The sequence below is a fragment of the Chionomys nivalis genome, chromosome 5 (assembly GCF_950005125.1).
Source record: "Chionomys nivalis chromosome 5, mChiNiv1.1, whole genome shotgun sequence".
Classification (NCBI taxonomy): Eukaryota; Metazoa; Chordata; class Mammalia; order Rodentia; family Cricetidae; genus Chionomys; species Chionomys nivalis.
In genome coordinates, this window is record NC_080090.1 from 82,985,841 (window position 1) to 83,012,729 (window position 26,889).

The following is a 26,889-nucleotide window of genomic DNA, read 5'->3' on the forward strand; positions in this document are numbered from 1 at the left end:
CATCCTGAAGGACACCACGTTCCTCATCTGAGCATCCCACACCCCTCAGCTGGCAAAGCCTGGTATACCTGCACTCCTCTTCAGTCATCTTGGATACGTCATTGCAGCTGTAGAACTTCCCCTGCATCCAGGAGGGAAAAGGAGGGATGGAGACATGGTCAGGAATATAGGGTAGAGAGTGGGCTCTGTGGGTGCTTGGTTGGAGGGAGAAGGGAAGAAGGAGGCATTTCCTCTCTTACTCTGAGGGCAAGGCCACATCATCCATTTTCACACTCCCCAAGTGCCTCCCACCTAGCCTGGCTGCCACCTTAGGTGGGCATTTGTGGAATGGCCAAGAGTGGACCTGAGGGTGTAAGCAAATCCATCCTAGCTCCTTTGACAGTAGTGGCCACTGAGGCGCCCAACTATCACCCTCTGAAGACATCTCTCTCACAGTTCACACTCTACAAGGGAAGAGCTGGCCCCACCCTTGCCTTTCTCTGGCCTGTGGGCAGTCCAAGGCTGCTAAGAGCCAACAGATGGACCCTTCTAGTAGGGCTCTGACAAATTTAAATGTGTCCTCAGCATTAGATGGGGTCCCATCTCCCCGAAACTGACTGCAGTGTTAGTACATTTTCCATTAGTCTTTATCACATACTGAACACCTGCAAAAGGTTTGTTTTGAACAAAAAGTTGGATGCAAGTCATCCTGAGACTAAGTTAGGTTTGGAATCCGTGAATTCTAGTCCAGTTCCTTGGAAGGCCCTGAGAGAGGCAGGCCTCCGTCATGGGGCCCAACTGCTCTGCCACGCTTCAGGACTCTGTCATTTCTTCAGGTCACTCCTTTAAGGTTGCCAGAGAGGATGGTGGAGGTGGAGTAAGAGACCTCACTGGTACTGAGCAGGGTTCTGGGTACTAGAAACCAGAACCCATGTAATTTTACTCAGAAAGCAACGCCAAGCTTTTGGGCATCCTGTGCAGAATATGTGACCAATGTTCCGGGAGTAAAATGTGATGTAAAAGGCCGGTTGTACCAGAAAGGCTTCTAGCTGCTGTATGCACAGACCCTGAGGGCTTTGACTGAGACTGGAGGGCAGATGTGGCATGTTGAAGGGTCATTGCTCTTGCGTAGAAAGCACATAAGAATCAAACAAAAGGTGGACCCTCATTGGTTGCTTCACGGCTTGTGATGGTGGGTTCCTGCCTGCAAGGCCTGGACTAGATGCCTGGGTAAGAGCTAAGCAATACACAAGACCCTTCTTTGGGAGATTCTAAGAGAGGAGGAGACTTGGGGGAAGAGGGTGTCTCTCTGCCATGTCCAGCTGGTTGATAGGATGTCCAAATATTATAAGCATTCTGGCTCCTCCAGGGCAGTGTTCAACAGGAGCCCTCCTCTCGAGGGACCTTTAGAGGCCAGATACTGACCACTTTCCTCCAAACCTGTACCACATCCTCAAGAAGGATCGTTTTGCCTTTGAGCCAAGGCCCTGGCCCATCTACAGAGGAAGCGATTCCTCCATATTGGTTGAATGAACCAGAGTGAAGCAACCCTATCGCATGTCTAAAGCTGCCTGAGGTCATGGAATCACGAATGGAGTCATGCTAGGAAGTAGCACAAATCGCACACTCTACTATCAACTTCAGTGCCCTACAGGAGACATAAGAGCCAGAGGCATCTAGAAATAGAAATTCCGTGGGAGGACGTCCCTTGAGAGAAACTGAAGAGCTGCGTTCTCCCAGGGAAGAGTCAGTAAGATAAGGTGAACTGTGGATGAGAGGTGAAGATGGCCTCTGTAGAGGCTACTGGGTGGTGTGGATGATGCCAGGCATCCCAGTCAGGACTACAGATTGTACAGCCTGTCTGCAGCAAGGAAGACGGCTGAGCCGGGGTGCTGGAGGCAGCCCCAACAGTAGGTGGAGGCTGGAAAGTTGGTGAGAGGAACGGTAACTCCAGGGCCGGTGGGTAACAGTAAATACAATGACAAGGGTGTTCAGAGAATCGTCGCCTGGCAAACAGGCTCAGGATGGTTCCCTAATTTTGACGCCATAGAGTCAGTGTCACTTGCTTTCACGATTTGGGGGTTCTCTTGTTTGAGAAGAAGTGGCTGACTTTTGTCACACTCTTCAGGTTGGCCAGGGAAGGGCCGCTGGCCAGTCAGGGCCTCACCTTGAAAAGCTGGACTCCGATGCAGGCAAATATGAACTGGAGGAGGGTGGTGACCAGCACGATGTTCCCGATGGTGCGGATGGCGACAAACACGCACTGTACCACGTGCTAGAAAGGCAGGGGCGGTAGATGGGCACCAGATCTGTGCCACTGCACCCCACCATCCTGTCAGGGAATCCTAGGAATGCAAGACTCTACCTCCTAGCACAACTAGGCCCGTGGGGAAAGCTGGCTGGCCTGCCTCACCCTTGCCCCCATGGATGGCCAAGATGCAGACCCCTCGCCCGTTTGGGGCCGCTCTCACCTTCAACCCTTTGGCTCTGTTGATGGCTCGGAGTGGTCGCAGCACCCTGAGAACTCTCAATATCTTCACCACAGAGATGGCGCTGGACCTGCAGGAAGCAGACTGCTGTGGGGCCTAGAGGTGTGTGTGGCAGCCAGAGGCTTTGTCACCTCCTACCTGGAGTTTTCCACATGACCCCAGGGTAAAGCCCTTCCCTGAGTGTTGGGGATGGTCTCATTGGCTCACTTCTCTGTGAACATAGATTTTGTCTCTTCTATTAGGCCAGAAATGACCCAAGGCTGGGCCCATGTTTCCTACTCTGGGGGCCTGGCTGCCTTTTCTTTGCTCACCCCACCCTTGGTCTCAAAGACAAAACTCTGAACATTTAGCATTGCCACGTTAGCCCAGCTGGGGACGACCCAAGGATGTTCCTAACTATAGCTCTAAGCCACTCTAGTACTTCAGTCAGGAGCCCAGGCATGCAAAGGGCTGGGAGCCCTGCTCGGAGGTCCAGGCACAGGGCACACAGCAAGCATGTGCTGGGACCACCACTTACTCGAGCCCCATGGAAATGAGGGACACGGCTACCACCAGCAGATCCAGGATGTTGAAGTAGTTGCGGCAGAAGGAACCTTTGTGCAGGAAGGCTCCATAGGTGGTCATCTAGAGAGAGAGAGAGAGAGAGAGAGAGGACATCTGGAGGAGCAAACTCGCCCCTCCTAGAGAAGGGTTTCCTATCATCATCTGTTCTGAAGAGTGCCCACTGTCTCAGGGGTGTCACGTCACTCAACTTCCTGCTGTAGCCCCAGAGCACTCCCTGTTATCTGCTTCAGATAAACCCTGGGCACTTCCAGAGCCGGTCTCTGTCCTCAGAGGGGGAGGAGCCCTTTCCTCCAGATGTGTTCATGCCTTGGCTTCTCCTTCGCAGGAGTGAGAAGCCTGGCTGTCACTCCTCCGGGGACTCCCTGGTTGGCACAGGTCTAGTTGTGACACCTCACCCCGAAGTCCTCCTTGAGTCTTGGGCAGCCGCCTTCTCCCTCGACTCCATTGTCAGTGGTGGAAGCGCTGGAAAGGGAACCCTCCTCCCTCTGCTCTGCTCTGGTCCTTACATCCAGTCACCCTCTCCTCTTCTACCGGAAGACAAAGGCCTGTGGTTCTGGGTTCCAGTCAGAGACAGAGCTTCCTCCTGATCATCAGAGCCCACTACTGTAATAATCTGAATCCCGTGTGCCCATCTCGGGGACAGGCACACAGGGCTGTGCCGTAGAAACTCAAACCAGTGCAACGGTCCTTCCTTTAGATGAGAGAAATGCTTTCTGTCTTGGTTGGTAACCCAGGATCCTTTATTCCATATGTAACCCTAGGTGACCTTAAGCTTCGGTGCTTCCTGCCTTCCCCTCTTGACTGAGCAGATTACAGGCACACACCACCAGCCCCGCTGTTCCACAGAGCTGGGAATGCGAGCCAGCTCTTTATGAATGTTAGACAAGTTTGCTCGATGGATCCACATCTCCAGCCCATGTGAGGGTAAACTTTGAACAAATTTTCAAAAGCTTGGAATTCCTGATTTGTAAAAACCGTTGCCCTTATGCAGCAGAGCAGGGTGCGGCATTGGGAGCCCTGTCCCAAAGTTAGAAGGCATTTCCAGACCAGCAGCCTGCTTCTCTAAACAGCTAGGCTCCATAGCACGTGACCAAGATACAGTAAAGCTAGCCTGGAGTCTACAAGTCTACTGAACTCTCACTAGGACACTCTCAGTGGTCACTTCTTTGAGAACTCGAGAACTTGCCTGGTGGCTGGAGAGAAGGGCTGTGGGCAAATCGCACCTTCCAGGTGACTTTTTGGTTAATTGTGCCTTCCATGTTGAAGACCTGTACTTTTCTGATTGGTGGTGGCCACAGCTGGGTATATTTCTCGTCTCCGACCTTCCACTCAGTCACCTGCCCCCTTGCCTCGCTCCCCTTTGCTTAGGAGCTGGAGCCCTTGTGGCCTCCTGGACCTGACTAGTCTTTCCGATCACCATTCATCTCAATCTTACTTCCCTTCCCTCCCTAACAGCGTCCCCAAGGGAGCCATTGTGTATAAGATGGAGCCACACATCTCAGAGACACTTCGTCCCCAGAGATGTCTGTCCTGCCGTCTTCACTCACCTTAAGGACAATCTCCACGGTGAAAACAGCAGTGAACACATAATCAAAATACTCAAGGATCTGGAGGTGGGGAAAAAGGAGGCAGCCGGTGAGAGAACTGGCAAAACAATGGTCCCACCACAGCCATCCTCACCAGCATTCCTATCACCACCACCACCGCCACCACCATCTCCATTGCCATTAACATTACTACATCATCACATCAATATCATCACCATTACCAATACCAACCCCCACCACCATCATCACTATGATCGCCACTATTATTACCATTAATATCACCGCCACCGCTAACATCACTACAATCAGAACCATTATGATTACCACCAATATCATCGACACTATCGATCCCACCGCCATCATTACCATCTTGACTGCCATCATAACCGCCAGCACCAGCAGTATTCAGGGCAGGCAGGCAGAGCCTAACCTGCTTCTGCTATGGCAGCACTGTTCAGAACAGCAGTGGCCAGCCCCAGCCCTGCGGAAACTTTAAGAGACTCTGATGCCTCTGGCCACATAGAGGGTACAACTGAGCTTGGGCCCCAGAGTGGGTTGGGGGTGCCGAACCAGTCGAAGGGGCTGCCGTCACCTGGTTCCTCATGGAGTCAGCTCGGATGGGGTCCTCAGCGGCCAGCGCAGCACTGCTGAGCAGGATGAAGAGCAGGATAAAGTTGGTGAACCAGGTGGCGTTGACAATGCGGTGGCAAAGGACACGGATCCTGGTGGGGTGGGAGGATGCGAGCTGTGAGATGCTGGAAGTCCAGGCCTCGCTAGCTTCTGTCCCATACAGGGCCACTGATTCCACTAGCTGTCCCCGCCCAGCCAGGGAGCAAGTATAACCCTGCACCCACACGAGCCCCTGTCTGAACACGCAGGGCTTGGCTCCCACTTTGCTCCTTTAGTCTTAGTCACGTCTCGCAACTGAGCTCCTACATCTCTCGTCCCCTCTATCAGTGCCCACCACCATGAGGATTCCCCAGCCAAGAACGGGGCAGGTCGATCTCCTTCCCTGGGGCAGAAGAAACTCTGTGAAGTCTACTTATTCCAAAGCTGAAGATTAGAATACTAATAAATACTCCCACTCTCTCCATACCTTGTCTCCTTGCCCTGTCTAAAACTGCCCTTAGAAAAGACCTAGCAACGACAGTCCCTCTTAGGTGTAAATAACTGGTGAAAAACTTAAAAGCAGGGTCTGGAGAGATGGCTCAGAGGTTAAGAGCACTGACTGCTCTTCCAGAGGTCCTGAGTTCAGTTCTCAGCACCCACATGGTGGTTCACAATCATTCACAATGATATATGGTGCCCTCTTCTGGCCTGCAGGATTACATGCATGCATACAGAACACTGTATACATTATAAATAAAAATTTAAAAAACCAACTTAAAAGCACTACATCTCCCAGAAATACTAGTGTTTTGTTCATTTTAAAGGTATTTTATTTTTGTGATGTGCTGGGCATTGAAACCAGTGCCCCATGCATGTTAGGCAAACTCTGTTATGAAGCTACACCCCAGCTCACTGTGAGCATTTTAGACAGAGCACAAGACGATAACCTAAAGGAGTGAGCTGTGCATAAGGAACCCGAAGATGGGGAGAACCCAGAGTAGATCTCTCTGGGGAGGGGAGCCACTGTCTCAGAGCCTCCTCAGCTCCCCCACTTGGCCGTCACAGCACTACCTACTTATTGGTGGGGCTGAAGATGAAGAAGGAGCTGGCCTCTGGAATGGGCACCGCTTTCTCTTTCAGCTGCAGCTCGGCTAGAGGGCGTGGCCGGGGGCTTACTGGGATCTCAGGCTCATCTTCCTCATCGTCGCCTGTGGGGAGAGGGAATGAGATAAGGGTATTTCCAAACCTTGCCAGGCTCTTGGCTTCTGTGCTCAGAGTCCTCCCAGGAGCCTCTGAAGCTGCTAAGCAAAGGCCAGTTTGGGGTATTAGCAAGGTATGCCTGGGCCTTCCCCTTTTGGTACATAGAGTACAATCTAGCTCAGAAGTCCCCCAAACCTTCTGCAAATAGGGCCACAAACAAGATTGAGGAATCTGGCTGGGCACGGTAGTGCATGCCTTTAATCCTGGGTTAGGATTCTAAAAACAGTGAAGAATTTCTAGCGCGGGCAGAATGGACCAGGATCTCTTGAGCTTTGGCCAAGCTTGTGGTCAGCGAGGCGAAGCAGAAGGCAGAGAGGAGGAAAAGGTACTCTGAGCACAGGCCTAAAGCTGTGCTCTGCCTGGGTCCCTCCACCGACAGCGCCTCCTCCCCACCTTAGCAACCTGGCCAAGACCCTAGGCGTGCCAACAGCACCTGATTCCGCTCTCTCCATGGCGGAGATCCGTGGGTTCCTCAATCCACCCAAATCATATCCCCACTCCTCTCCATCCTAAGATCCCCCAACCCTTCCCCAGCATGGCGCTCACATCTGCTTGGCCTTCCATGGCTGTTATTGCAGAGAGGGCACATCCTTAGCGCTTGCGTCTTTGCAGCTCCCCTCAATTCTTTATTCTTCGATCTGTGTTTGTTTTGTTAATTTTATTGTGCATATCTGCTCCCCCACCCCATACTGGGAATTGGACCAAGGTCTCATCACTCTACCACTGACCTATATTCCCACGCCTCGGCCTCTAGAGGAGCTGGAATCATAGGGCTGTGCATTAGGGCCCAGACTGTACAGAACTTGTGTCAAAAGCCATTTCAACTTATTTTTGGAAAGACGTTAGATAGAAATGTATTCAGGGTCTTGATCAGACCTCTCTCCAGGCCACATGTTCTCTGCCCCTGCTCTCATTTTTCTCTAGCCCCTTCTGGTTCCCCTAACATAAGATTTCCCACAGCGGTCACCCAGCCACGCGCACCCAACAGAAGCTACCCATTAGGTGACACAGCTCCACGGGACGCGGTCTCAATATTTACTCCCGCTAGATATTTGAAGAAATTTGGCCAGTCTTGCTTCCCAAACTTTGTTTTGGAAAATCATTTTCTGTGATCATTTGTTTGATTTGTGGAAGGCCAACTGGGTGCCAAATGCCGCCATTCTCCGCACAGAAAGGCCAGTCGGAGCTGAGAGACACTCAAGCTAACCAGCCGGTTCCACGGTAAGAAGAACCCCAGAGTGAGCTAACAGAGCCTGACAGCACTTGTGCCCCAGGTTTCCCCGAGAGGCTGTGTGGTGCTAATCCAGCTTGGCTCTGCTTCTTTCATTCATCATGCCCTTGGTCCAGATGAGCAGGGTTCACACAGCAGCCGGTGGCTCTATGCACTCAAGGGATGCTCTGCTTTATCCTTTCCATTCTGCTCTTGTGGATTTTCAGACGGTGCAGTCTGGCAGTCATGGTTTTATTTGAGATCCAGGGTAGGGAGTGATCTACCCCATCAACATATGAATGAAATGCCCCTTCTTTGGATAGAACCCGGTGGGCAGGGAGGTCTTGTATGTCTGCCAGTTCTGTGCTCTTTGCAAACAGTACTGAGCAGATAGCTGGAACTCAATAAAAGTAAATGAAAGCATGTGTGGAATATTATTTTTGCTGTGTGTATTGCAGGGAGAGGCAGGCTTGCAGGTTGCTTCTTGGCAAGACTAGGTGGAGAAGGGACATCTCCAGGGTTCTGGCCTCCACATGGAGTGGTCCAAGTAGAAGATGCACAGGACACATCCAAATAGAGAATTCAGCATCAGCATGTTGCCCCTTTAACAGCATCCCGCTTCAGCACAGGCTCTGGGATTTTTACCTGGGAAATCAGCCGAAGGGTAGGGGTCTTTCACCTCATTGACGTTAGATTCGAACTCGTCAATTTTCAGCTGTAGAAAGGAAGAGTGAAGGTGGTGAGATGTTTGAACTTACTGGGTTTGCGCTAGAAGGCGTTGTTCAGATTCCTGAGTGTTTCCTCTAACCTGGGAAGTGGGTGGGAGCGGGGTTATTACGGCTTACAGATAAGAAGTCAGGTCCAAAAACAAAAAGAAGAAGAAGTCAGATCCAACAAGGTATACGACTTGACCAAGCCTGTGTTGGGCACACCAAGGCTCTAGCCGGTCTGAGACGGCCCTCACTGTGTTCCCTTGGCTCTACAGGAGAACAGCTTTCCAGGCCAAGCTGTCCAACCTCTCTGCGCCTGGGACCCTGGCTCACGACTCTCTTTCCCCACTCTCCACAACGGTGAGCAGGGCCAGGCTGGAACATTCAGGGTGGGGCTAGCAGGAGTGGAAAGCCAGGCTCTTAAAACTGTGGGTAGGCAGGCAAGCTGCCTTCTCGTTCTGCACAGGACTCCAAGGAAGTCTGGCTCCCAGCCTGAAGGGCTTGTGTCTGTCCACACAGGAGTCCCCGGAAGAGATGTAGATGTTGGTTCTCCTCCCAGAGCAAGGGGATGCTGCCCCCAGCTACCCTGTGTCTCCTTCCTATCCCCAAAGTGGCCCGAGTAACCTGGGGAGCGAGAGGACTCTCAGAGGCTCTCCAGTCAGCCTATACAATTCCCTTCACGAGCGCTTACCTTGGCTGTGGTGGGGATGCCTTCACCCTTGAATTTCTGCTCCAGCTTCTTAGCCATTGTGGCCTTCTCTTCTTCAGACTTGTCTGGGAGCCCCCTGAAGTGAAAAAGCAAGGACATCCAATGCAGAAGCTGTAAGAATGGTTTGGGGGCTGACAACCCCCTTAGGAAGATTTCACACCAGCATCTCAGGGGGATCTATGGGGGAAGGAGCAGGAATGGCCACCAAATGGGCACTAGGCCTGGGCAAGCCTTCTCTCTGTGGTAGAAGGCATGAACTTCTACTCAAACTAGACTCTCAGTGATTGTCCATAGTCGGTGTTCGTTCTAGAGAATGAGTGGGCAATGACTTTGTACCTTTCTTATGTAGGATTCAGAATGGAATTATGGCCTGTCTGGCTAAGTTCCAAGCCTAGAAAGGCCTGGGGTCTTCGTTGGTCTCTCTTCCCCAGCAATTTCCATGTAGCCTCTAAGAAACGAGCATCCCATTCCTGCAGGCACGTGCGTTAAAGGAAGCAGGCTCCGGACTGAAGTTCAGTTACCCAAACTGTGATCCTCCAAAACCCAATTGCGTTAGCCTTGTCTGGGAACTGGCTGAAAATTCAAGCCTTCATCCATCCCACCTGGTTCAGACCGGTTGACACGAACTCTATTTTGCATAAAACCTCCAGATGGATCATTTGCAGTTTGAATTTGAGAAACATTATCCAGAAAATGTATTCCATGGGGGCTGGAGAGATGGCTCAGTGGTTAAGAGCACTGGCCGCTTTTCTACAGGTCCTGAGTTCAATTCCCAGCAACCACATGGTGGCTCACAACCATCTGTAATGAGATCTGGTGTCCTCTTCTGCTGTGCAGGTATACATAGAGGCAGAATATTGTATATATAATAAATAAATATTTAAGAAAAAAGCCTATTCTATATTTACTCCCAGAAGCACCAAGCTCAGAGCGACATGACCAATCACAGAGGGACAGATCAACAGAGAACTAGGAAGTCAACCCCTACTTCACAGAAGCCCAAGGCTCCAAACATAAATGACCCCCTCCAAGGGGTACAGTCACTGAACAGCAGGACTGTGAGGGGGAATGTCTCAGAACCACTAGGATTGATCATTGCATTCCTTGAGGCCTGTCTAGAAGGTCAATTTGCCTCTAGTTTTGCCCCAAAAATTCTTGGCGTAAATTATGAAGGCCTGAATGTCTTGCTTGGAGAAGCCATGTGGCCCCTGCTCAGCCAGTTCAAGGGTGGAGGGACCCGGCCTAGAGCCTAAAGGCCACAGCCAGAGTCCGTTCAGCTCTCTCCTAGAGGGTCCAGCACTCACTTAGACATCTTTCTGCGCTTCCTCTCCTCGGCTTTGGCCTTCTGGGCGGAAGTCAGGCTTTCTGCCTCTGCCAGGTTGTCCACAGCGATAGCCAGGAAGACGTTGAGCAGGATGTCTGAAGGCCAGCTAAGGAGCCTTGAGTTGTGATGGAAGGCAGTTTCTGGCACAAGAGTTTTGTTTCCCGTGTGTTTAAAGGCCTTACTTAATCCACGAGGTGGCAGTTTCTCGCCAGAGCTGCACCCGTGGGAGGGTACAGGCCCAGGAGCATAGTCAAGTCCTCAGGGAAGCTTGACTGCTGATGGGGCCTGAACCCATCAGAGCTTTGGAGTTTTACTCTATGTCTACCAGAACAGATCCCAGCTGCCCGACAGGGATCCCTGGGAGTGAGGCAAAGCAAGGGGCATTGACTTCATCCCTGCCCACTCACCACGGTGTCAGATTCCACAGCACAGCAGTAGGACCCTTCGGGTGCCATTAGTATCTCTCTGCTTAGCTCACCTTTTGACCTATCCTAGCTAAATAGTCCTGGTCCCAGAGATCAGACTGATCCCTGGCCATAGCTTTGTGTCGGCTTCCGCTGTCAACCTGATCTACCAGGGAAGAGGGAAACAATATTTAGGAACTTTCTCCATTTAAACTGTTAACTGTAGAAGGGCCCGCCCCAGCTGAACAGGTGGTCCTAGATTATAACAAGAAGGTAGCTGAACAAGCCAGAGGGAGAGAGCCGGTGAGGAGCATCCCTCCCAGGGATTCTCAACCTCTGGGTTGCGACCCCTTTGGGAGACTGAATGACCTTTACACAGGGGTCGCCTAAGACCATCAGAAAACACAGATGTTTACCTTACAACTCATACCAGTAGCAAGGTTACAGTTATGAAGTAGCAATGAAAATAATTTTATGGTTGGGGTGACCACAGTTTGAAGAACTTTATTTTAAAGGGTTGCTGCATTAGGAAGGTTGAGAGCCGCTGACCCATGGTTCCTGCTTCAGTTCCTGATTCCAGATTCTTCCTTGAGTTCCTGCCCCGACTTCCCTTCATGGCAGACCATAATATGAAAGTATAAACCAAATAAAAAGTTTCTTCTTCAGGTTGGAGGACACCTTGGCTCCTCCCTGTCTGCTTCAGAGCTGCGGGACTGGGCTGCCCCACCATCTCCACTGTGTCTCTGCTAAACCCTGGGTTTCTTCCCACTTCTTCAGGCTCTCACCAGCCTCACAGCTAATCATCCCCGCTGCTCTCCAACATTTCTGGTGGAAAGGATTATATTGTTGCTGCGTTTACCTTTACTATGTTCCATTCCTCACTCCACGAACCTGGGAACCAGAGGGACCTCCTTCCTGACACATGGGGACCCCGGTCCTCCCTGCTAAGCCAACCCCCCCAAGTTCTTCTTTGCACCATGGCCCCCAGGGGATACAGTTGCCACAGACGAAAAGGATGATGAAATAAATGCAGACGAGCACGCCGGGGTAGGATGGGCCTCCGTAGGCCATGATCCCATTGTACATCACGGAGTTCCAGTCTTCGCCTGTCAGGACCTAGGTGGAGGGAGCGCGGGTGAGAGGACAAGACATCCTGAAAGGCCTTTGTCACCTGTCAGCTCTCCCAGTCCCCACCCTCCAGGTGACCACTCCCTACTGCCCTCATTGCTCCTCCTTTAGCTCTCTACAATGCTATCAGGGTGTGAGTGGGTTTGGAGGAGAAGCGAGTGGGCTCCGGGGAGGAGCGGGTGGGCTCGGGAGAGGAGCCCAAGACTGAAGGGTTGGCTGCCCGGGGTGGTTGGAAAAAGTCTTATCAAGCCTCTCAAGGGCCAAGTTTGATCATAGGGCCTCTACTCTGTTCTTAATCCCCAGGCTGAAGTGGACTGCACTCAGCCAGGACTTTGTTACCCCGGCCTCCAAAAATAGCACCAAGGTCAAGTCCCTTGAAAGCACCAGCCCTGGTCAGCCGGTGAGGTAGTGAACGGAAGAAAGACAGGATGAGGCCATGAAGCTGTCTATGGGACTGACTGATGGTCACCTAACACTCCTGCTGGTATGGCGTGGTAGAGTGACTTGTGAGAGATACTGGTGACATGTCTATGCTCAACATTAAGAAAGCTCCTCTTGGAGGCTGTGGCTCTGAAGGTCACTCTCTGAACCCCAGCCATGATCCCTTGAGTGATTTCTTGGAAACAGGCAGCCTCTGAGCCTCTCGTGTGAGAGAGGGGTCTCAGATGCCTGGGCTTTCTCAGCTTGCAGAGGATGCCTTTAGCTCGTCTGACTTTGCCCTAGATGTGAGCAGCACACCTTCGACAGTCAGTCTACCCCCAAGTATTCATTTGCATCAGCTGCTATCACACTCTGCCAGGCACCAGGGACCAAGAGAAAACGACAAACTAGGCGTCGTCAGCCAGAGCTCCAGGGAAAGAGACAAACAGAACAGGATTGCAATGGTCCAAGGTCCAGGCGATAGGAAATGAGAAGGGTATTGAACTCTACCAACAGGTCAAGAAAGGCTTCCTGGCGTAGGTGATGTTTTCCCAGATACTGAAGCAGAACTCAGGCACCTCCCAGAGCAGACAGAACACCTACCTGGAAGACACTGATGAGGGCCTGGGGGAAGTTGTCGAAGTTGCTGCGTCGTACTTCTGTATCTTCGAAGTCATATCGGCCCCCGAAGAGCTGCATGCCCAGCAGGGCAAAGATGATGATGAAGAGGAAGAGCAGCAGCAGCAGAGAGGCGATGGAGCGGATGGAGTTGAGCAGCGACGCCACCAGGTTGCTCAGGGATGTCCAGTACCTGAGGAAGAGGGACGGCAAGGTGGGAGCGGGACAGGGCCTTCTCCCTGGTTCTCCCATGCTTGGGAGGCAATGGCACAAGACTGGGGACATAACAGCAAAGGGCTTTCTGTGGCTGAATCCCTGGCCTCGTGGTGCATGCTCCTTGCACACTCCTAGGCAGGGCTAAGAAAGAACTTCCATCCTCACTATTTACACCGGAAGAGTAAAGACCCGTGCTCATGTCAGCGCTGGGCAAATGCTTAAGAACGCCCTAGACCCCCTCATCTGTGATTTCAGCTGTCTGGAGCCTGTGGAGGACAGCATTAAATCCTGTAAATGCAGTGCCCTGATACATTTTCAGAGAAGGATCATAGTCACATAAATTGTTACAATATATTGTAATTGTAACTTTGTACTGTTGTTAATTGTTCAGAGAAAGGCATGGTGTATTTAAGGCGCAGCACTCTCTAAGGTTTCAAGCACCTATGGGGGGGTTGACAAATCCCCACAGAGGGGAAGAAGCACAAATGAAAAGCCCTTTCCCCTCTCGGCATGGTCCCCCTCCCCCGTGTCCCTTCTTTCTTTTCCCTACCCCTCCCACATTTCTCTGTCTCTTCCTCCCATCTTCCAGGGCTTCCCCTTTTCTCCTTTCTTCCTCTTTCCAACTCTTCCCTTTCCCTATCCTGACTCAGGCAATAGTGAGACAATTCCTGAGTTTGTCAGCCCCTGCATCCTCGGCCTCTCAGGGTCCCCGCTGCCTGCACTCACTTGGTGATCTTGAAGAGCCTCAGGAGCCGGATGCAGCGGAGCACGGAGATGCCCAGCGGTGTCATGGCTCCCGACTCCACCAACAGGATCTCCAGGATGCCGCTGCACACCACGAAGCAGTCGAAGCGGTTGAAGATGGACATGAAGTACTGGCGCAGGCCCAGCCCGTACATCTTCAGCAGCATCTCGATGGTGAAGAGAGCCAGCAGCACGCGGTTGGCGACATCTGCGGAGGGCAGCAGGGCCCGAACGTTGCTTCCTTCCCTCCTCCTCCTCCTAGCCTCTGCCCCAGATGAGCCTCTACCAGCACACATGCCCTATCTTTCCAAGGCACTTGAGCCATTTTAATTTTCAGGTCCTAGGAAGGGACCAGCAAGAGGGCTGGTATGGGGCTTGCCACGACGCTCCATGACCTGAGTTTGAGTCCCAGAAGCCATATGGTGGACAGAGAGAACAGAATTGTTTTCTGCCCCCCTCCACAAAACCAACCAACAAATCAATCAATTCATTGATCAATTAGAAATGTAAAATAATAATAACAACAATCCCCCTAGAAAAACCTGGTGAATTTTGCCCATCAAAAGAGCCTAAATCTGTATTTCCAGGAGGCTAATCCCTACCCTAGTTAGCAGGGGAAAAGCTGTATAAATCCATGAAGGTTCACTCTTCCTCCTTAAACACAGTCTGTATTCCTGCTAGAGAGAGGCTGGGCCTCATGAAAGGCAATCTGCTCTCCTGTGCTTGGCCCGGCCCCACTATCAGTATCTGTTTGTCTTTCTTAGCTACTTTCCTTCTTCCTTTCAAATGGTCTCTTCGTGTTCAGTTATCCAGCTCCAGGGTCAATTCCATGTTGCCAAACCCAGCAGACACAGACATTCGCGTACTTGCTCCCCCACAATCCTGTTCGCCATCTGCTCGCTCTTTCAGATACTCTCTCCTCCAGCACCCTGGCTTCCGTGACACCACATTCTGTGGGGTTTCCTCAAGCCTACCCCCTGTCTTCTCCAGTTCTCTCTGCCACACATTCTTCACCAAGTCGCTGGCTGTTGGTCTTGAGCCCCGCACTATCCCTGACCATCTGGTGATGACCTATGACAGCAGTGCCAGCGCTGCTCTACCAGTGAGCCCCACCTTTCATTCTCCCAAGACCCAGTCTCTCCATCGTGACCCAGACCCCGTTTTCCCATCAGCATCTTTGACACTACCATTAGATTGTCTCAAAGGTACCTCAAACTCAATTTGCCCAGCACCATAAGGGTGGATATTGCCCATCATCCCACACTTGCCAAAACTGCCTGGATATTGACTATCTTTGCCATCTTGGAAAGTAGAACCACCACCATCTATTTGTCTGCTCGGTCTAGGAATTACAAATTCACCTCTTCTGGGTAGGGTTCCATCTTCACGTGGGTTTACTAATGCTGCCTGACAATGTGTAGCACAGTTAAGCGGCTCTCGAGAAGACTGCAATGAATGAGTGAACAAATGGGTGCATACACACATCTGAACGGCAGGTTTGCTTTTTACTCTTTGAAACCGTAGCCTCCACTTCATTCATTTAAACTTCATCTCTTCTGTCGTGTGTCATCAGGCCGTGTTCCTGCTCAGCTCACTTGCGTGCATCAGGCTGGTGACTCTTCCCCAGAGCAACTCTGTTCTTTATTTGAGTTGTGATTTTTCTCCCACGGGAGCTCATCACTGGAGATGTTCTTTCCTCCAGGGATTCGTATGCCTTGGCTTGAGGACATTCCAAAAAGGACACTTGTGCCTACTTCTGAAGGGCTCCCCCAGGGCTCCCATTTGTCTTTGATTAGTTTGTACTGTCTTGGTTTACTATCCCTGCTCTGTGAAAGGTGCTGCAAGCTGGACCTCGTACCCCGATAAGTTGTAGGACAAGACAGATGTTAATTGCTTCCAGTCCATCCGTGGAAGGCAATGAAAAATGGTAAGATGGTAAGAGAAAGATTACGAGGAGATGCTGAGGCTGCACGAATCTAAAGGATACAGGTTGGACATAGGCTGCAGTTAATTTTTCCCTTGTGACATGTTTCTTCCCTCCCAGGACCCCCAGCAGAGGGAAAGTCCAGATTCCTCGCCTATCTCAATGGACAAAAAGGCTTTAGAACCCCTTACATAGAAGTAGCCTTCCCAGGCCCTGGCTCTAAGCAAGTGTGCTGGCTTTTGCTCCCCACCTTACCCAGGCCTAGGGTCCTGTCTATGGTCTCTGCATAGGCATGAAGAGTCAGCTACCACCCCTGAGGGGTTAGGTCTAAGATATCTCCACGAGGGGGTTCATGAGCTCCCTGTTTCTGCCACCCAGAGACCTCTTTGTTATTTATTACAGTTTGAATGTGCAATGTTCCTCCACAGATTCATATGTCTGAACTATTGGTCCTCATCTGGGGGCACTATTTTATGTCAAATCTTTAAGAGGTGGAGCTTCGCTGGAGGAACTCGGTCATTGGGAGCAAACCATGAAGTTTATGGCTCTACTTCCTATGTCTCTTGCTTTCTAACTATAGGCACAATGCTACCATCCACCCCAGGCTTCTGCTTCCATGCTCTCCTGGTCATAACGGACGGGATCCCTTCTTAGGGGACAAGCCAGAAGGAACTCTTCCTTCCTTGCGTTGCTTTTTAGGCAGTTGTCATAGCAATGAGAAAAGGTTGCCATCCCTTGAAGCATTATTATAACCCATGCCACATTGGTGTTTGTAGCGGGAAGAGTACCTAGCTGTGGGACTGGTTCCTCTTTTTCTTTTCTGGTTCTTGGTCACAGTCCAGAGCTCTGCACACAGCGGGGCATCCACCAAAAGGATGAGGCTGACCATCCATCTTATGCCAAGGCTGGTCATTCAGAGACTCAAACCTGATCATAATATGTTTAGACTTACAACTTTTCATGGACCCCCCCTGTACCCAAAGGCTAAACTCCTAATGCAGCATGACAGTATACAAGGACCCCTATGAACACCTGCTGTCCTATTGTCCATCATATATGAAGTTCTGTGGCTTCCTTAATCCACCAGACTATTCCACATGTTTGCACTCATGGCATCTTCTGCAGGAATCCCTGCCGCCCTTGGACCAGTTGGGCTTTATCTCTGTATCCTTTGGATGTGTGCAGCAACAGGATCTTCTCTTGTAACCTTTTTCTTATCATCTCATCTTTGCTCCTTCATTGTCTTCCCTGGATGGACTGGAAACAATTACTATCTGACTTGTCCTATGACTAAGCATGCTCCTTGAAGTCATGAGCAATGAATTAACTATTTACAGTACACACACACACACCTCACTCACTGCATAGTTGGTTACTATATTTAACAGTATTTGAACATGAATGCTTAGAACTCTCAATTATTGACAGTCTTATATGCAATGGTATATAACTGAACAATTTGCCTAGATATTTGAGGAAGCATCTGAAAGTTGTCCCTAAGTGTCATTGGCACTGTCCCAGATCAGAATGATGTGGCAGGTAGGATGGTGGGGATGCCACCTTGCCTTTTGGTGTTTCTACTCTCCCACCGTGAGAGGGAGTTGGGCCAGTGGTCCCCACACGAGTATGTACCATAATTTCTAGAAGGCGTTGTCAATCTCATTGACTTCAGCACACCCTACAGAACCCTTGACGGGTTTAAGCTTCACCACCTGAGTGCTCAATCCTGGCTCCATTCCAGCTGACTCACCTTGCAAATGGGTCAGCCAGAGGGGCTGGTTGTGGTGCTCCGAGGCAATAGACAGGGTGTTGAGGGCAACGATCAGGATCACCAGCCAATAGAAGACCTTGGATTTCACCAGGTCGTGACACTTCCAGCGGAAGACGCGGTTCCACTGTCTCCAGTGTCGACTGCGGGAGACAGTAGGATTAGGATCCGTTACTTTCAGCCACACATATTCTCCTCTCATGCAAGAGAAATGAAGGGTATGGGCTGTAGAGCTAGGTCAATTTAGACTGGGCTTCTTATTAACAAAGTTTTGCCTTTCAAATGGGAATGATAAAACAACGATCTCCCAGGCAATTGAATGAGACAATGCAAGCAAAATGCTTAGTTAGCACGGCACCCGATATAGATATAAGCTAGGAAAACCATGCATTTTAATTTCCACTAAAGGAGACTGCACTGCCAATTCTACCCATTTTTAAAGGAAGTTTTACTAACTCAGGGAGGATTTCCAGATGGTTGTGTGGGAAAGGTGCGACCTCACATAATTTACTAACGCTTGGGCTTATCCACCGTTGGCTCAGCAATTCTGCTTCTAGAATTCTGCCCAGAACAGCCCATACCTTACCAGGAGAATATGGTTAAATATAAAATGGTGCATCTATGCCATGGAACATTTAATAGGCAAGGTCGTGCTGATAAAGATGTGTATGAGCTTGTGAGTGTGAGCGTGTGAGCGTGAGCATGTGAGTGTGAACATGTGAGTGTGTGAGTGTGAGCGTGTGAGCGTGAGCATGTGAGTGAGTTTTTGTGTGTGGGGGTGTGGTGCTGGAGAAACACTCAGCAGTTAAGAGATCTGGCTGTTCTAGAGAATCCAGTTTAATTGCTACTATACATGTGATGTCTTACAACCACCTGTAACTCCAGTTCCAGGCGATCTGACCTCCTCTTCTGGCCTTTGTGGACATGAGGTGTGCACAAGGTGCACAACCATGCATGCAGTCGAAACCTCCATATACATAAAATAAATGAATAAAAAAATAAATTTAAAAGTGTGCGTCTTTATATATGTACATGTGCACAAAAGTGTGAAAATAGACCTCAGCGGAAAAGTTTAAAGAAAAAATGCATAACAAAATAGTGTGCATTCATTTACTTAATGAATGAGTAAATGACTAATTTACTAAGCAAACTACTCAATGAAGTAAATATTCTTCAAAATGCCCTATATACTGGTTACTGTTTTAGTCTTTATGGCGACAGCAATTAACATGAATAACCCTATTATATAAAAAGAAAAACAAGAACAAAATATCCTGGTGCGTGTGTGTGAGTGTGTGTGTGTGTGTGTAAGATGAAAGCACAGAAAGATCTTAGTAGAATACACATCTGTTACCATGGTTACTTCTTGGAAGGGCAGCAGGGAATTTTCTTTTTCCTTTGGGTTTTTTTCTATTGCTGGGTCTTCCAAAAGTCATAATTATGTACGAATTTGAAAAAGGACATAGCCTTTCTCTCAAAACAAAGATAAGAGCTCAGAGTATCCTCTCCCCGCTGACTCTTAGGTAGGACCACTTCCTTCCTAAATGCCATCCGCACACCTTCCCTCCTTCCTCTTGCAAATTCCCAGCACCCAGCAGCATCCCCTCAGAGGGGTTAGCTGAAGGTCCTGACTGTCTTCTGTTTTACCTTGAGTGGTGTAGAAATAGGTAACCCTCTCAGGATCCTCCCTGATTGCTCATTTCCTGGGCGTCTAGCCACGGCTGAGTCCTCAGAGCAAGAGCTGGCCCTGTTTTCTTAGACAGGCCTTTCTAAAGGGCTCAAGCGCCAATAGGAGAGGTTGCCGGATTCTGCCCCCCTGTCCCAGGTCAGGTACTCACATGAACTGGATGATTTTGTTCAAGCCCTCGATTTCATACAAGCTCTCTGTGTCTGAGCCTCCTTCATCCAAAGAGAGCTTGCCTGGGGACAGAACAGATATAGTTAGCAGCCTTCAGGGTCTCTTGGGAACAGACACACTTGGTTAGGCATAGAACATTTATGACAGTGGGCTCTTGGTGGGCCTGGCTCCTGCTGGGACTTTCTATGAACTGGAGAATCCCATCTGCAGGGCATGTGGCCACCGTGGGCAGGCCCCAGGATGATTTGAGGAGAGCCCAGGATGCACTTGGGTTCTATCATCTTGAGGCTTGACACAAGGCAATGGTGACCCTCTGAAAGCAAGCATTATACATTCCCAGTGGGTCTCTGACTGTGCTAGCTAATTTTATGTCAACTTGACACAGGGTAGAGTCATCTGAGAGGAGGGAACCTCAGTTGGCACACTGCCTCCGTAAGACTGGGAGGTGGGCAAGCCTGCAGAGCATTTTCTTAGTTAGTGGTTGATGTGGGTGGGCCCAGTCCATTGTAGGTGAGCGCATCCCTGGGCTGGGCCTCTCATCATGGAGCTGTGAGTGACATAAACCCTTTCCTCCCCAGGTTGCTTTTGGTCATGTGTTTCAGACAGCAATAGTAACCCGAAGACACTGGGTTTTTGGGGGCTACTCTCCAGAGAGTGTCTGGGGGCGCTGATCATCACAGGCAGGGGGATGCTGGCCATGGCTCTGGGCCCCAACCTTCTCTCAGGTCCTCCACGTCCATGACCTCGCCCTGTGTGATCCAGCTCATGTAGCCACGAAGGTCTTCCTCCAGCTGCTGCTTCTCCCGGAGTTTTTGGAAGGTTCCCCTAGACTTGGCCTTCTCTCGCTCCTTGGTGAATTCCCTAACACAAAACCAAGGAGGTAGGGGAGAAGGGGAGAGAGGAAAAGGACGGTGAGAGGTATAGGCGGCAGGGCCCACTGAGCTTCCGTAATACAGGACACATATGAGCTGGACGCGTCTTCTTCTGGTCTGGGGCACTGCCTCTGGGCCAGGGACCCTCAAAGTGTCCCCTGTCTCTCCAGACTCCGCCCAGCCCCGCCTCCAGGCTCCGCCCAGCCCCGCCTCCAGGCACACTTCCAAGCATAGGCCTCTGACTCCTTCCCGGGTGATCTCATTTTCTCCTTCCATTTATTCTTAGATGTCAAAGATTGACAGAACATTCCAGTATTCCAACATAACCATCCAGGAAGCCTCAAATTTGCCGTACTCCTTGGTCTTTTAAGCTATCTTAAAACGATTTTTGATTACAGACTTAAGACCTGAGAAAAATCATCTTGGACGCAAGGGGAAACTGGCTGTCACCATGAAGAACCTGAGGGGGCGCAAGGCATCTTATGACCAGTAGAGGGCAGCACTAGGACACCGAGCGGAACTCAGAGTGCTGAAGAGGGTCTGTCGACCTGTGGGACAGTCCCCTCACCCCGGCAGTGTGGTGTCTGGCTGGGTGCTCTTGACCATTGTATACATGAAGCTTTTGGTAACCCACCTACAGATCATTCCTCAGAATAATGTCACAAGGTGCACAAAATAAGAACACAGGATTACAGAGGAACTGATCAGAGTGAAATACAACCACAGCAATCTAGCAAATGCCAATGGAGGAAGGCAGGCGCTACATTAGCTACAGGGATCCTGTTGCAGGTCTAATGACTACCGCCATTTCAAAGCACTAATGAGTGTAGACAGGAGTGCAACAACGGACACGTGACGATTTCCATTAGAGAACCCACAGGCGCTGCTAATGCCCCTGTGGTTAGTTGCCTGCATTCATTATTAAAGGAAGCACACATTTCAGTTAATGCAATAGAAAGTCAAGATGGGTTTTCTCTAACCAACCTCACAGACTCCTGAGTTCTGTTTAAAGGCTGTTGGTGGCGGTAAAGCTTCTGGAGTGAGGTGATGTCAACCCATAAGGGAGCTGAGACTGCAGCTAACCCCAGCACTGTGTCTGGAGTGGACTCCATTAATGGTGGGGTTCATGTGTGTTGGACCCTGTCCTAAGCATTTTAAACACGTTTCATGGCAGCCCTAGGAAACAGGTCCTGACATGATTATTTGACAGATATGAACACCGAGGTTCTGAGGGGGTAGGGAATTAGGTAGGGTCCCAGAACCTCTAGGTAGTAAGTAGAACAGGGATGAGAGCGGCAAGCTACCACTAGTGGGTGCTTGACTAGAAACCGTGTGCTAACGCACACCCAGGGCTGGAATCTGGGGCTCACAGGCTCACACAGGAGTGTGGGTGCTGGAGGAAAGAGGAAGCAAAACTGGGAGAAAGGTGCTAGCTTGAAGAATGCATCCTCTGCCTTCCTAGCTAAGAAGGAAGAAGCGCACCTGGCCCAGTGGGGCTCAGAGATGAGCTAAGGGTCATTGAGGGTCTGGGTCACTCCTTCCTGCTCCACCTCTCCCCCCACCAACCACCATTACTTTCTTACCCGCTTAGGACACCCAATACCAGGTTGAGGATGAAGAAGGAACCCAACAGAATGAGGGTGACAAAATAGATCCAGGGCCACTCATTCCCGATGGCATCGTTGACCTGATCCAGACAAAAATGTGAGATCAGCACTCTGACTTGAAGGCTAATTCCCGTCTCCCATTTTGTCCACCCAGACTCCATAAGGCAAGTAGCCCAAGATCTGGGCCAAATGGTCTTCCCAAGGGAGACTTGTTGACTGTGTACCTGGCAAGAGAGCCTCTAACCTGCCCCTCGGACCCCAAATACAGCCCATTTCTGTACAGCCAAAGCTTTTCAAAGTGACAGTCCTCTGAGACCTTAAGTCAAGTTTCCTGACATCTCTGAACAGTGTCTCATCTCTCTCTTAAGGACATGGTACATGCGCTTCTCCTGGATATGCAGCAGAGGAGAAATAGCATGCGTGACATTCCTTTGACAAGTTTAATCATCCACTTCCCTAATGTGAGCCTGCGAGAAATGTTCATACTAATCCTTTATATTTGCAAAGCATTTGACAGTTTTACAATTCCAACCCCACAGGCAGCGCCACATTGTGCTTGAGAGTTCTGAAATAGAGCCAGAGGGGTGAAGGCTTGAGTCTTGGCTCATTTGCTCTTAGATTCATGGATACAGTTACACAACCTCTCCGAGCCTCAGTTCCCTTACCTGTAAAATGGGAGTGACGCTGTCTGCTGTGCTCCAACACATTAACTAAGAAACGCACAGGGCTAAAAAAGACCTAACAAAGAGTTTTCTCTAATAGGAAAGCTTCTGCTATGGTGATTACATGCGGGGCAATGTTAACAATTCTGTTGGTTTTCTCTCCGGCTCTAAGGTGTGAGTGGTATATTAGCTTTATAGAGAAGACTGATACATAGTGATATTTATGTAAGAAAGTCATCTCACCCAATGACAAAGAGAAAGACCTGAAGGGCCCCTCCTCCCTCAAGTGTCCAAGACACAGGGCACCAGGAAGGAGTCACTGATTTTCTAGAGAAAATTCAGGCTTTGAAACTAGAACTCATGGAGCTCTTAGTATCCATCCCTCACCCCCTTCCTGGGTCTTGCAGACTTTAACTCATGAGATCTGCCCCAAGAAATACTAGATAACCTCTAAGCATTAGCAAGAGATCAGACACCTGTATGGATGCCCACAGAGAGCAAGACAGGACCAATGGCACTGAGCAGTGACTGGCCTTTGGGGTGGGCTTATAAGCCCTATCTTCCTGCTCCCCTAGAAAGCCTTTAGAAGGCAGGGTTGGTTTGGAAGCTCAGACCCACCCAGTATAGGACATCAGTCCACCCCTCCATGGAGATGCATTGGTACACGGTGAGCATAGAGAAGCCAAAGTTGTCGAAGTGGGTGATGCCATGGTTGGGTCCCGGCCAGCCTCCTCGGCATTCACTGCCATTGATAGTGCAGGGGCGCCCAGAGCCAGTTCTAGCACAGGGTGATGGCTTCTCATTCTCTACTGTGGCCACAATGTCTGGAGGCAGAAGGCAGTAGCGTTAGGCAAGTGGACAATGAAGGAGGCAAGCTGCTCAAGGGTCATTTGAAAGAACAGAGTGCCAGGCAGTGGTGGCACACACCTTTAATCCCAGCACTTGGGAGGCAGAGGCAGGTGGGTCTCAGTGAGCCTGAGGCCAGCCTGGCCTACAAAGTGAGTTACAGGATAGCCTGTCTTGAAAAAAAGAAAGAAAGGAAGGAAGAAAGGAAAGAAGGAAGGAAAGATGAAAGAAATGAAGAAAGGAAGGAAGGAAGAAAGAAAACAAGAAAGGAAGAAAGAAAGAAAGAAAGAAAGAAAGAAAGAAAGAAAGAAAGAAAGAAAGAAAAGAGTAAATAACAAGGATGAAGAGGGACAGGACCCAAGACTGGCAGTTGGCACACACAGGAGGCAGCAGTTACATTTTAGAAGCTCTAAAAGATCTTTGGAAGAACCACTCCTAAGACAAACTGTCCCTTGAAGCTCAGCTCATGCTGAGTAGTGACCAGAGGGGTCTTTGCACCTTCTAAGATCTAAAGAGGAGGGCACTGTCCAGCTGGGGTGGGCTGGGGACAGGGGCTTCCATGCTCTGACCTGAGATTCAGTCTGGGGAGTCCAAGAGGAGCTGTTCCAACCTAGGCTGAGCTGTCCCTGTCACAGTGCACACAGGACTGGGTCCATCTAGGGAGGATGCTATCGGACTTCAGACCACCCTCTGCGTCCTCTAAAGAGTCTTTTATTTCCTCTAAAACTTGGTGTGCTCTCTTTCCCCCTCTGTGTGTCTGTCTGTCCATCCGTCCGTCCGTTTGTCTGCACACACGTGTGAAGACCAAAGGTCCACATCAGGTTTCTTCTCGGCTGATATCCACTTTATTTCTTGGGACAGGATCTCTGGCTGAAACACTACTGTGTCTACAGTGGCTGGCCAGGCCCTTCCTGTCTCTACCCTCAGTGCTACAGCACCTGGCTTTTACATGAGTTCTAGGGACCCAAACTCAAGTCCTCAAGCTTGCGTAGTAAGCACTTTACCCACTGAACTATGTCCCTGGCCATTGAAATCTAGAACACTTTTATCTCAGGCGGTTTTGCAGCATCCTGCTGTGTTCTGAGATGGAGTTATCCTGGGAACTCTGGGACCTGGAGTCGACATGGGTTTTCTGACAACCCACAAAACGTCCCCTTTGAGTTTCATTCAGTCCATACCCTGCGGGCCTAGTCTGAGAGACAGTTCAGACCAAAGCTCACCATGGCCACAAGGAAAGTATGCAGAGAAATCCAGGCTCCACCCAGACCTGTGCTTCATTCCCCAACTGGCTCAGGAAGTCTGGAAGACTCTGAACTGGATAGGGTGGGGCAGAGCAAAATATAGCCAAGGCCGGCCTCTGCTCTCTGACCCCGGTGGGGCTGTCCTCATCCCACTCTCATGAACCCAGGCAGGAGATGGACAGTGGGGAGGGGAGCTGACTTGGGTCCAGAGCTTCTTTCCTACCTGTGGTAGCTCCACACAGCTGTGGGGATTCAACTGTGATGGAGCTGAACTGGGGCCTCCACCCCGCACAGTCCTCCATGGCTCACCTGTCCCGATGAAGTAGCAAGTCTTGTGCATCTTGCCCTTGAAGAGTTCCAGCCCAATGATGGCGTAGATGATGACCATGAAGAGGACGAGCAGAGCAATGTGGAACAGAGGGAGCATGGCCTTGAAGATGGAGTTGAGGACAACCTGAAGGCCTGCCACAGACAGCAAGGAAGGGGAAAAAGAGTCACCCCCCCTCACGGTCTTATGCCCTCCCCTCTATAAACAGTGGGATACCCAGGTCAGAAGGGGCAAAGGAGGGCTCGGCAGAAGAGATACTGTCACCCACTGGGCACCCCTGACACCAGCCGCAGGGGTCTGAGCACACGGAAAGCTCGCAGGGCCTTCACGTCCAAACCGGCTCCTTTGCTGCTCAGGGGGGCTGTGTTGGTTTGAATAATGTTAACTTGTTCCAGAATCACAGTGAAGACGCTGGAGGGGAGAAGATGGAGAGAAGGTGGTCAATAATCAGAGGAGCCAGAGTCCCAGTGCTCTGGGACCCTGATTCCTATGTGAAGGACCTGGGGTGGGGTGGGGGGATTGGGCAAATGTAGATCCCAATTGTCAGCGCTGAAGAGTTTTATTTCCAAGGAATCCAAGGCCAAGTTCACCTTTGAGCTATCGGTGGTGAACAGAACTGGATACAGAAAGGGAAGTGTCAGGCTGAGATGCAAGATTGCCATGGGCACAGTCCTTGGTCCTGAGGCTGAGAGCGTCACAGTGAGCTGCAGACTGGCCCCTCACTTACTGGTGACCCTGGGCGGGGAGCGGAATTCTCTCCTGATCTCCCTGGCACTGGCCTTCCAGCCAATGCTGGATGTGGGCCTTCTGCTCCCCTCCTCTCCCTTCAGAGCTTCGACGTCCATTCAACCCTCCTCTTAGGAACATTATCCGACAATGACCCCAGAGTTCATCGCGAAACAATGGCGCTCTGTAGAACAATGGCACTGCTCTCTGATTCTCTATCCCTCCGACATGGCTTCTAACCAGAGCACCTCACAAGGGCCCAGGCTGAGTCTGAGGATGCTGCAGTTTTTTTTTGTGGTGAAATGAGCACCGATAGACCAGCAGACCACCAACACAGTAGTGCTGGGCTTCAGGACAGCACAGTGATGATTGCCCAGCACTTGGAGCCAAGAATGCCCTGCTTTGCATCTTACTCACTGTGTGACCTTAGACAAGCCGCTCAGTTCTCTGTATCTCAGTCTCTTCCTCCATGAGGTGGAGGGAACGGAAAAGGTGTTGAAGAATGTTGTATGTTAAAATGCATGGTAAGTCCTCACTAATTGCAACTGTTCTAATTAGGCAACGGTTAATAGAAGTGATGTCATAGGCTAACACATGCTCATTTGTTGAAATTCCAACACCCAGTATCTCAGAACGGAACTCTGGAATAGGGCTATTAAAATGAGGTCATCACCGTGAACTGCAATCCAATTTTATGGCTATACTTATAAGGGGAAATCTAAGTGTACAAAAAAGACATCCAGGGTGCATGCTCATAGACAGACCACATAAAGACACAATGAGAGAGAGAGTGGCCACTTACAGCCAAGGAAGAGAGGCCTGGTAACACCAGGCCTGCCCACGCTGGACTTTGGACTTCTGTCTCCAGAACCAACTGTAACCAATCTCCATTGCATAAATCCCCAGCTGCAGAATCTGTTGGCCACCCCAGTATACTAATGTAGGCTACTAGATGTGCATGTTTGTGTATTTGAATAACACCATAGTCTGTGGAACCAATGTACACATGGTCTCTTGTGTGTGCTGGGGTAAGATGAGGGAACGTACAGCTGGTGAAGTGGTTTGTGACCTGCAGGTAGGTGTTGGGGTCACTGGTTCATTTCCCACTAACATTCGCCACACCCCT

The 26,889-nt window shown here is 50.3% G+C and overlaps 1 protein-coding gene across 1 annotated transcript in view; it reads right to left on the bottom strand.

Moving 5' to 3' along the window:
- Cacna1s (calcium voltage-gated channel subunit alpha1 S) overlaps positions 1-26,889 on the bottom strand; it is a 63,219-nt gene that overhangs the window by 20,864 nt on the left and 15,466 nt on the right. Inside the window, exons 4-23 of the mRNA XM_057769181.1 lie at positions 25,306-25,448; positions 25,019-25,171; positions 23,241-23,446; positions 21,937-22,040; positions 20,197-20,342; positions 19,462-19,543; positions 17,606-17,766; positions 13,914-14,139; positions 12,957-13,164; positions 11,801-11,921; positions 10,382-10,496; positions 9,060-9,153; positions 8,304-8,373; positions 6,264-6,396; positions 5,172-5,301; positions 4,580-4,639; positions 2,986-3,092; positions 2,451-2,538; positions 2,147-2,254; positions 69-121 (exon numbers count right to left, since the gene is read on the bottom strand). Coding sequence (XP_057625164.1) covers positions 69-121; positions 2,147-2,254; positions 2,451-2,538; positions 2,986-3,092; positions 4,580-4,639; positions 5,172-5,301; positions 6,264-6,396; positions 8,304-8,373; positions 9,060-9,153; positions 10,382-10,496; positions 11,801-11,921; positions 12,957-13,164; positions 13,914-14,139; positions 17,606-17,766; positions 19,462-19,543; positions 20,197-20,342; positions 21,937-22,040; positions 23,241-23,446; positions 25,019-25,171; positions 25,306-25,448 — 2,508 coding nt within the window. The remainder of the gene's footprint in view (positions 1-68; positions 122-2,146; positions 2,255-2,450; positions 2,539-2,985; positions 3,093-4,579; positions 4,640-5,171; positions 5,302-6,263; positions 6,397-8,303; positions 8,374-9,059; positions 9,154-10,381; positions 10,497-11,800; positions 11,922-12,956; positions 13,165-13,913; positions 14,140-17,605; positions 17,767-19,461; positions 19,544-20,196; positions 20,343-21,936; positions 22,041-23,240; positions 23,447-25,018; positions 25,172-25,305; positions 25,449-26,889) is intronic.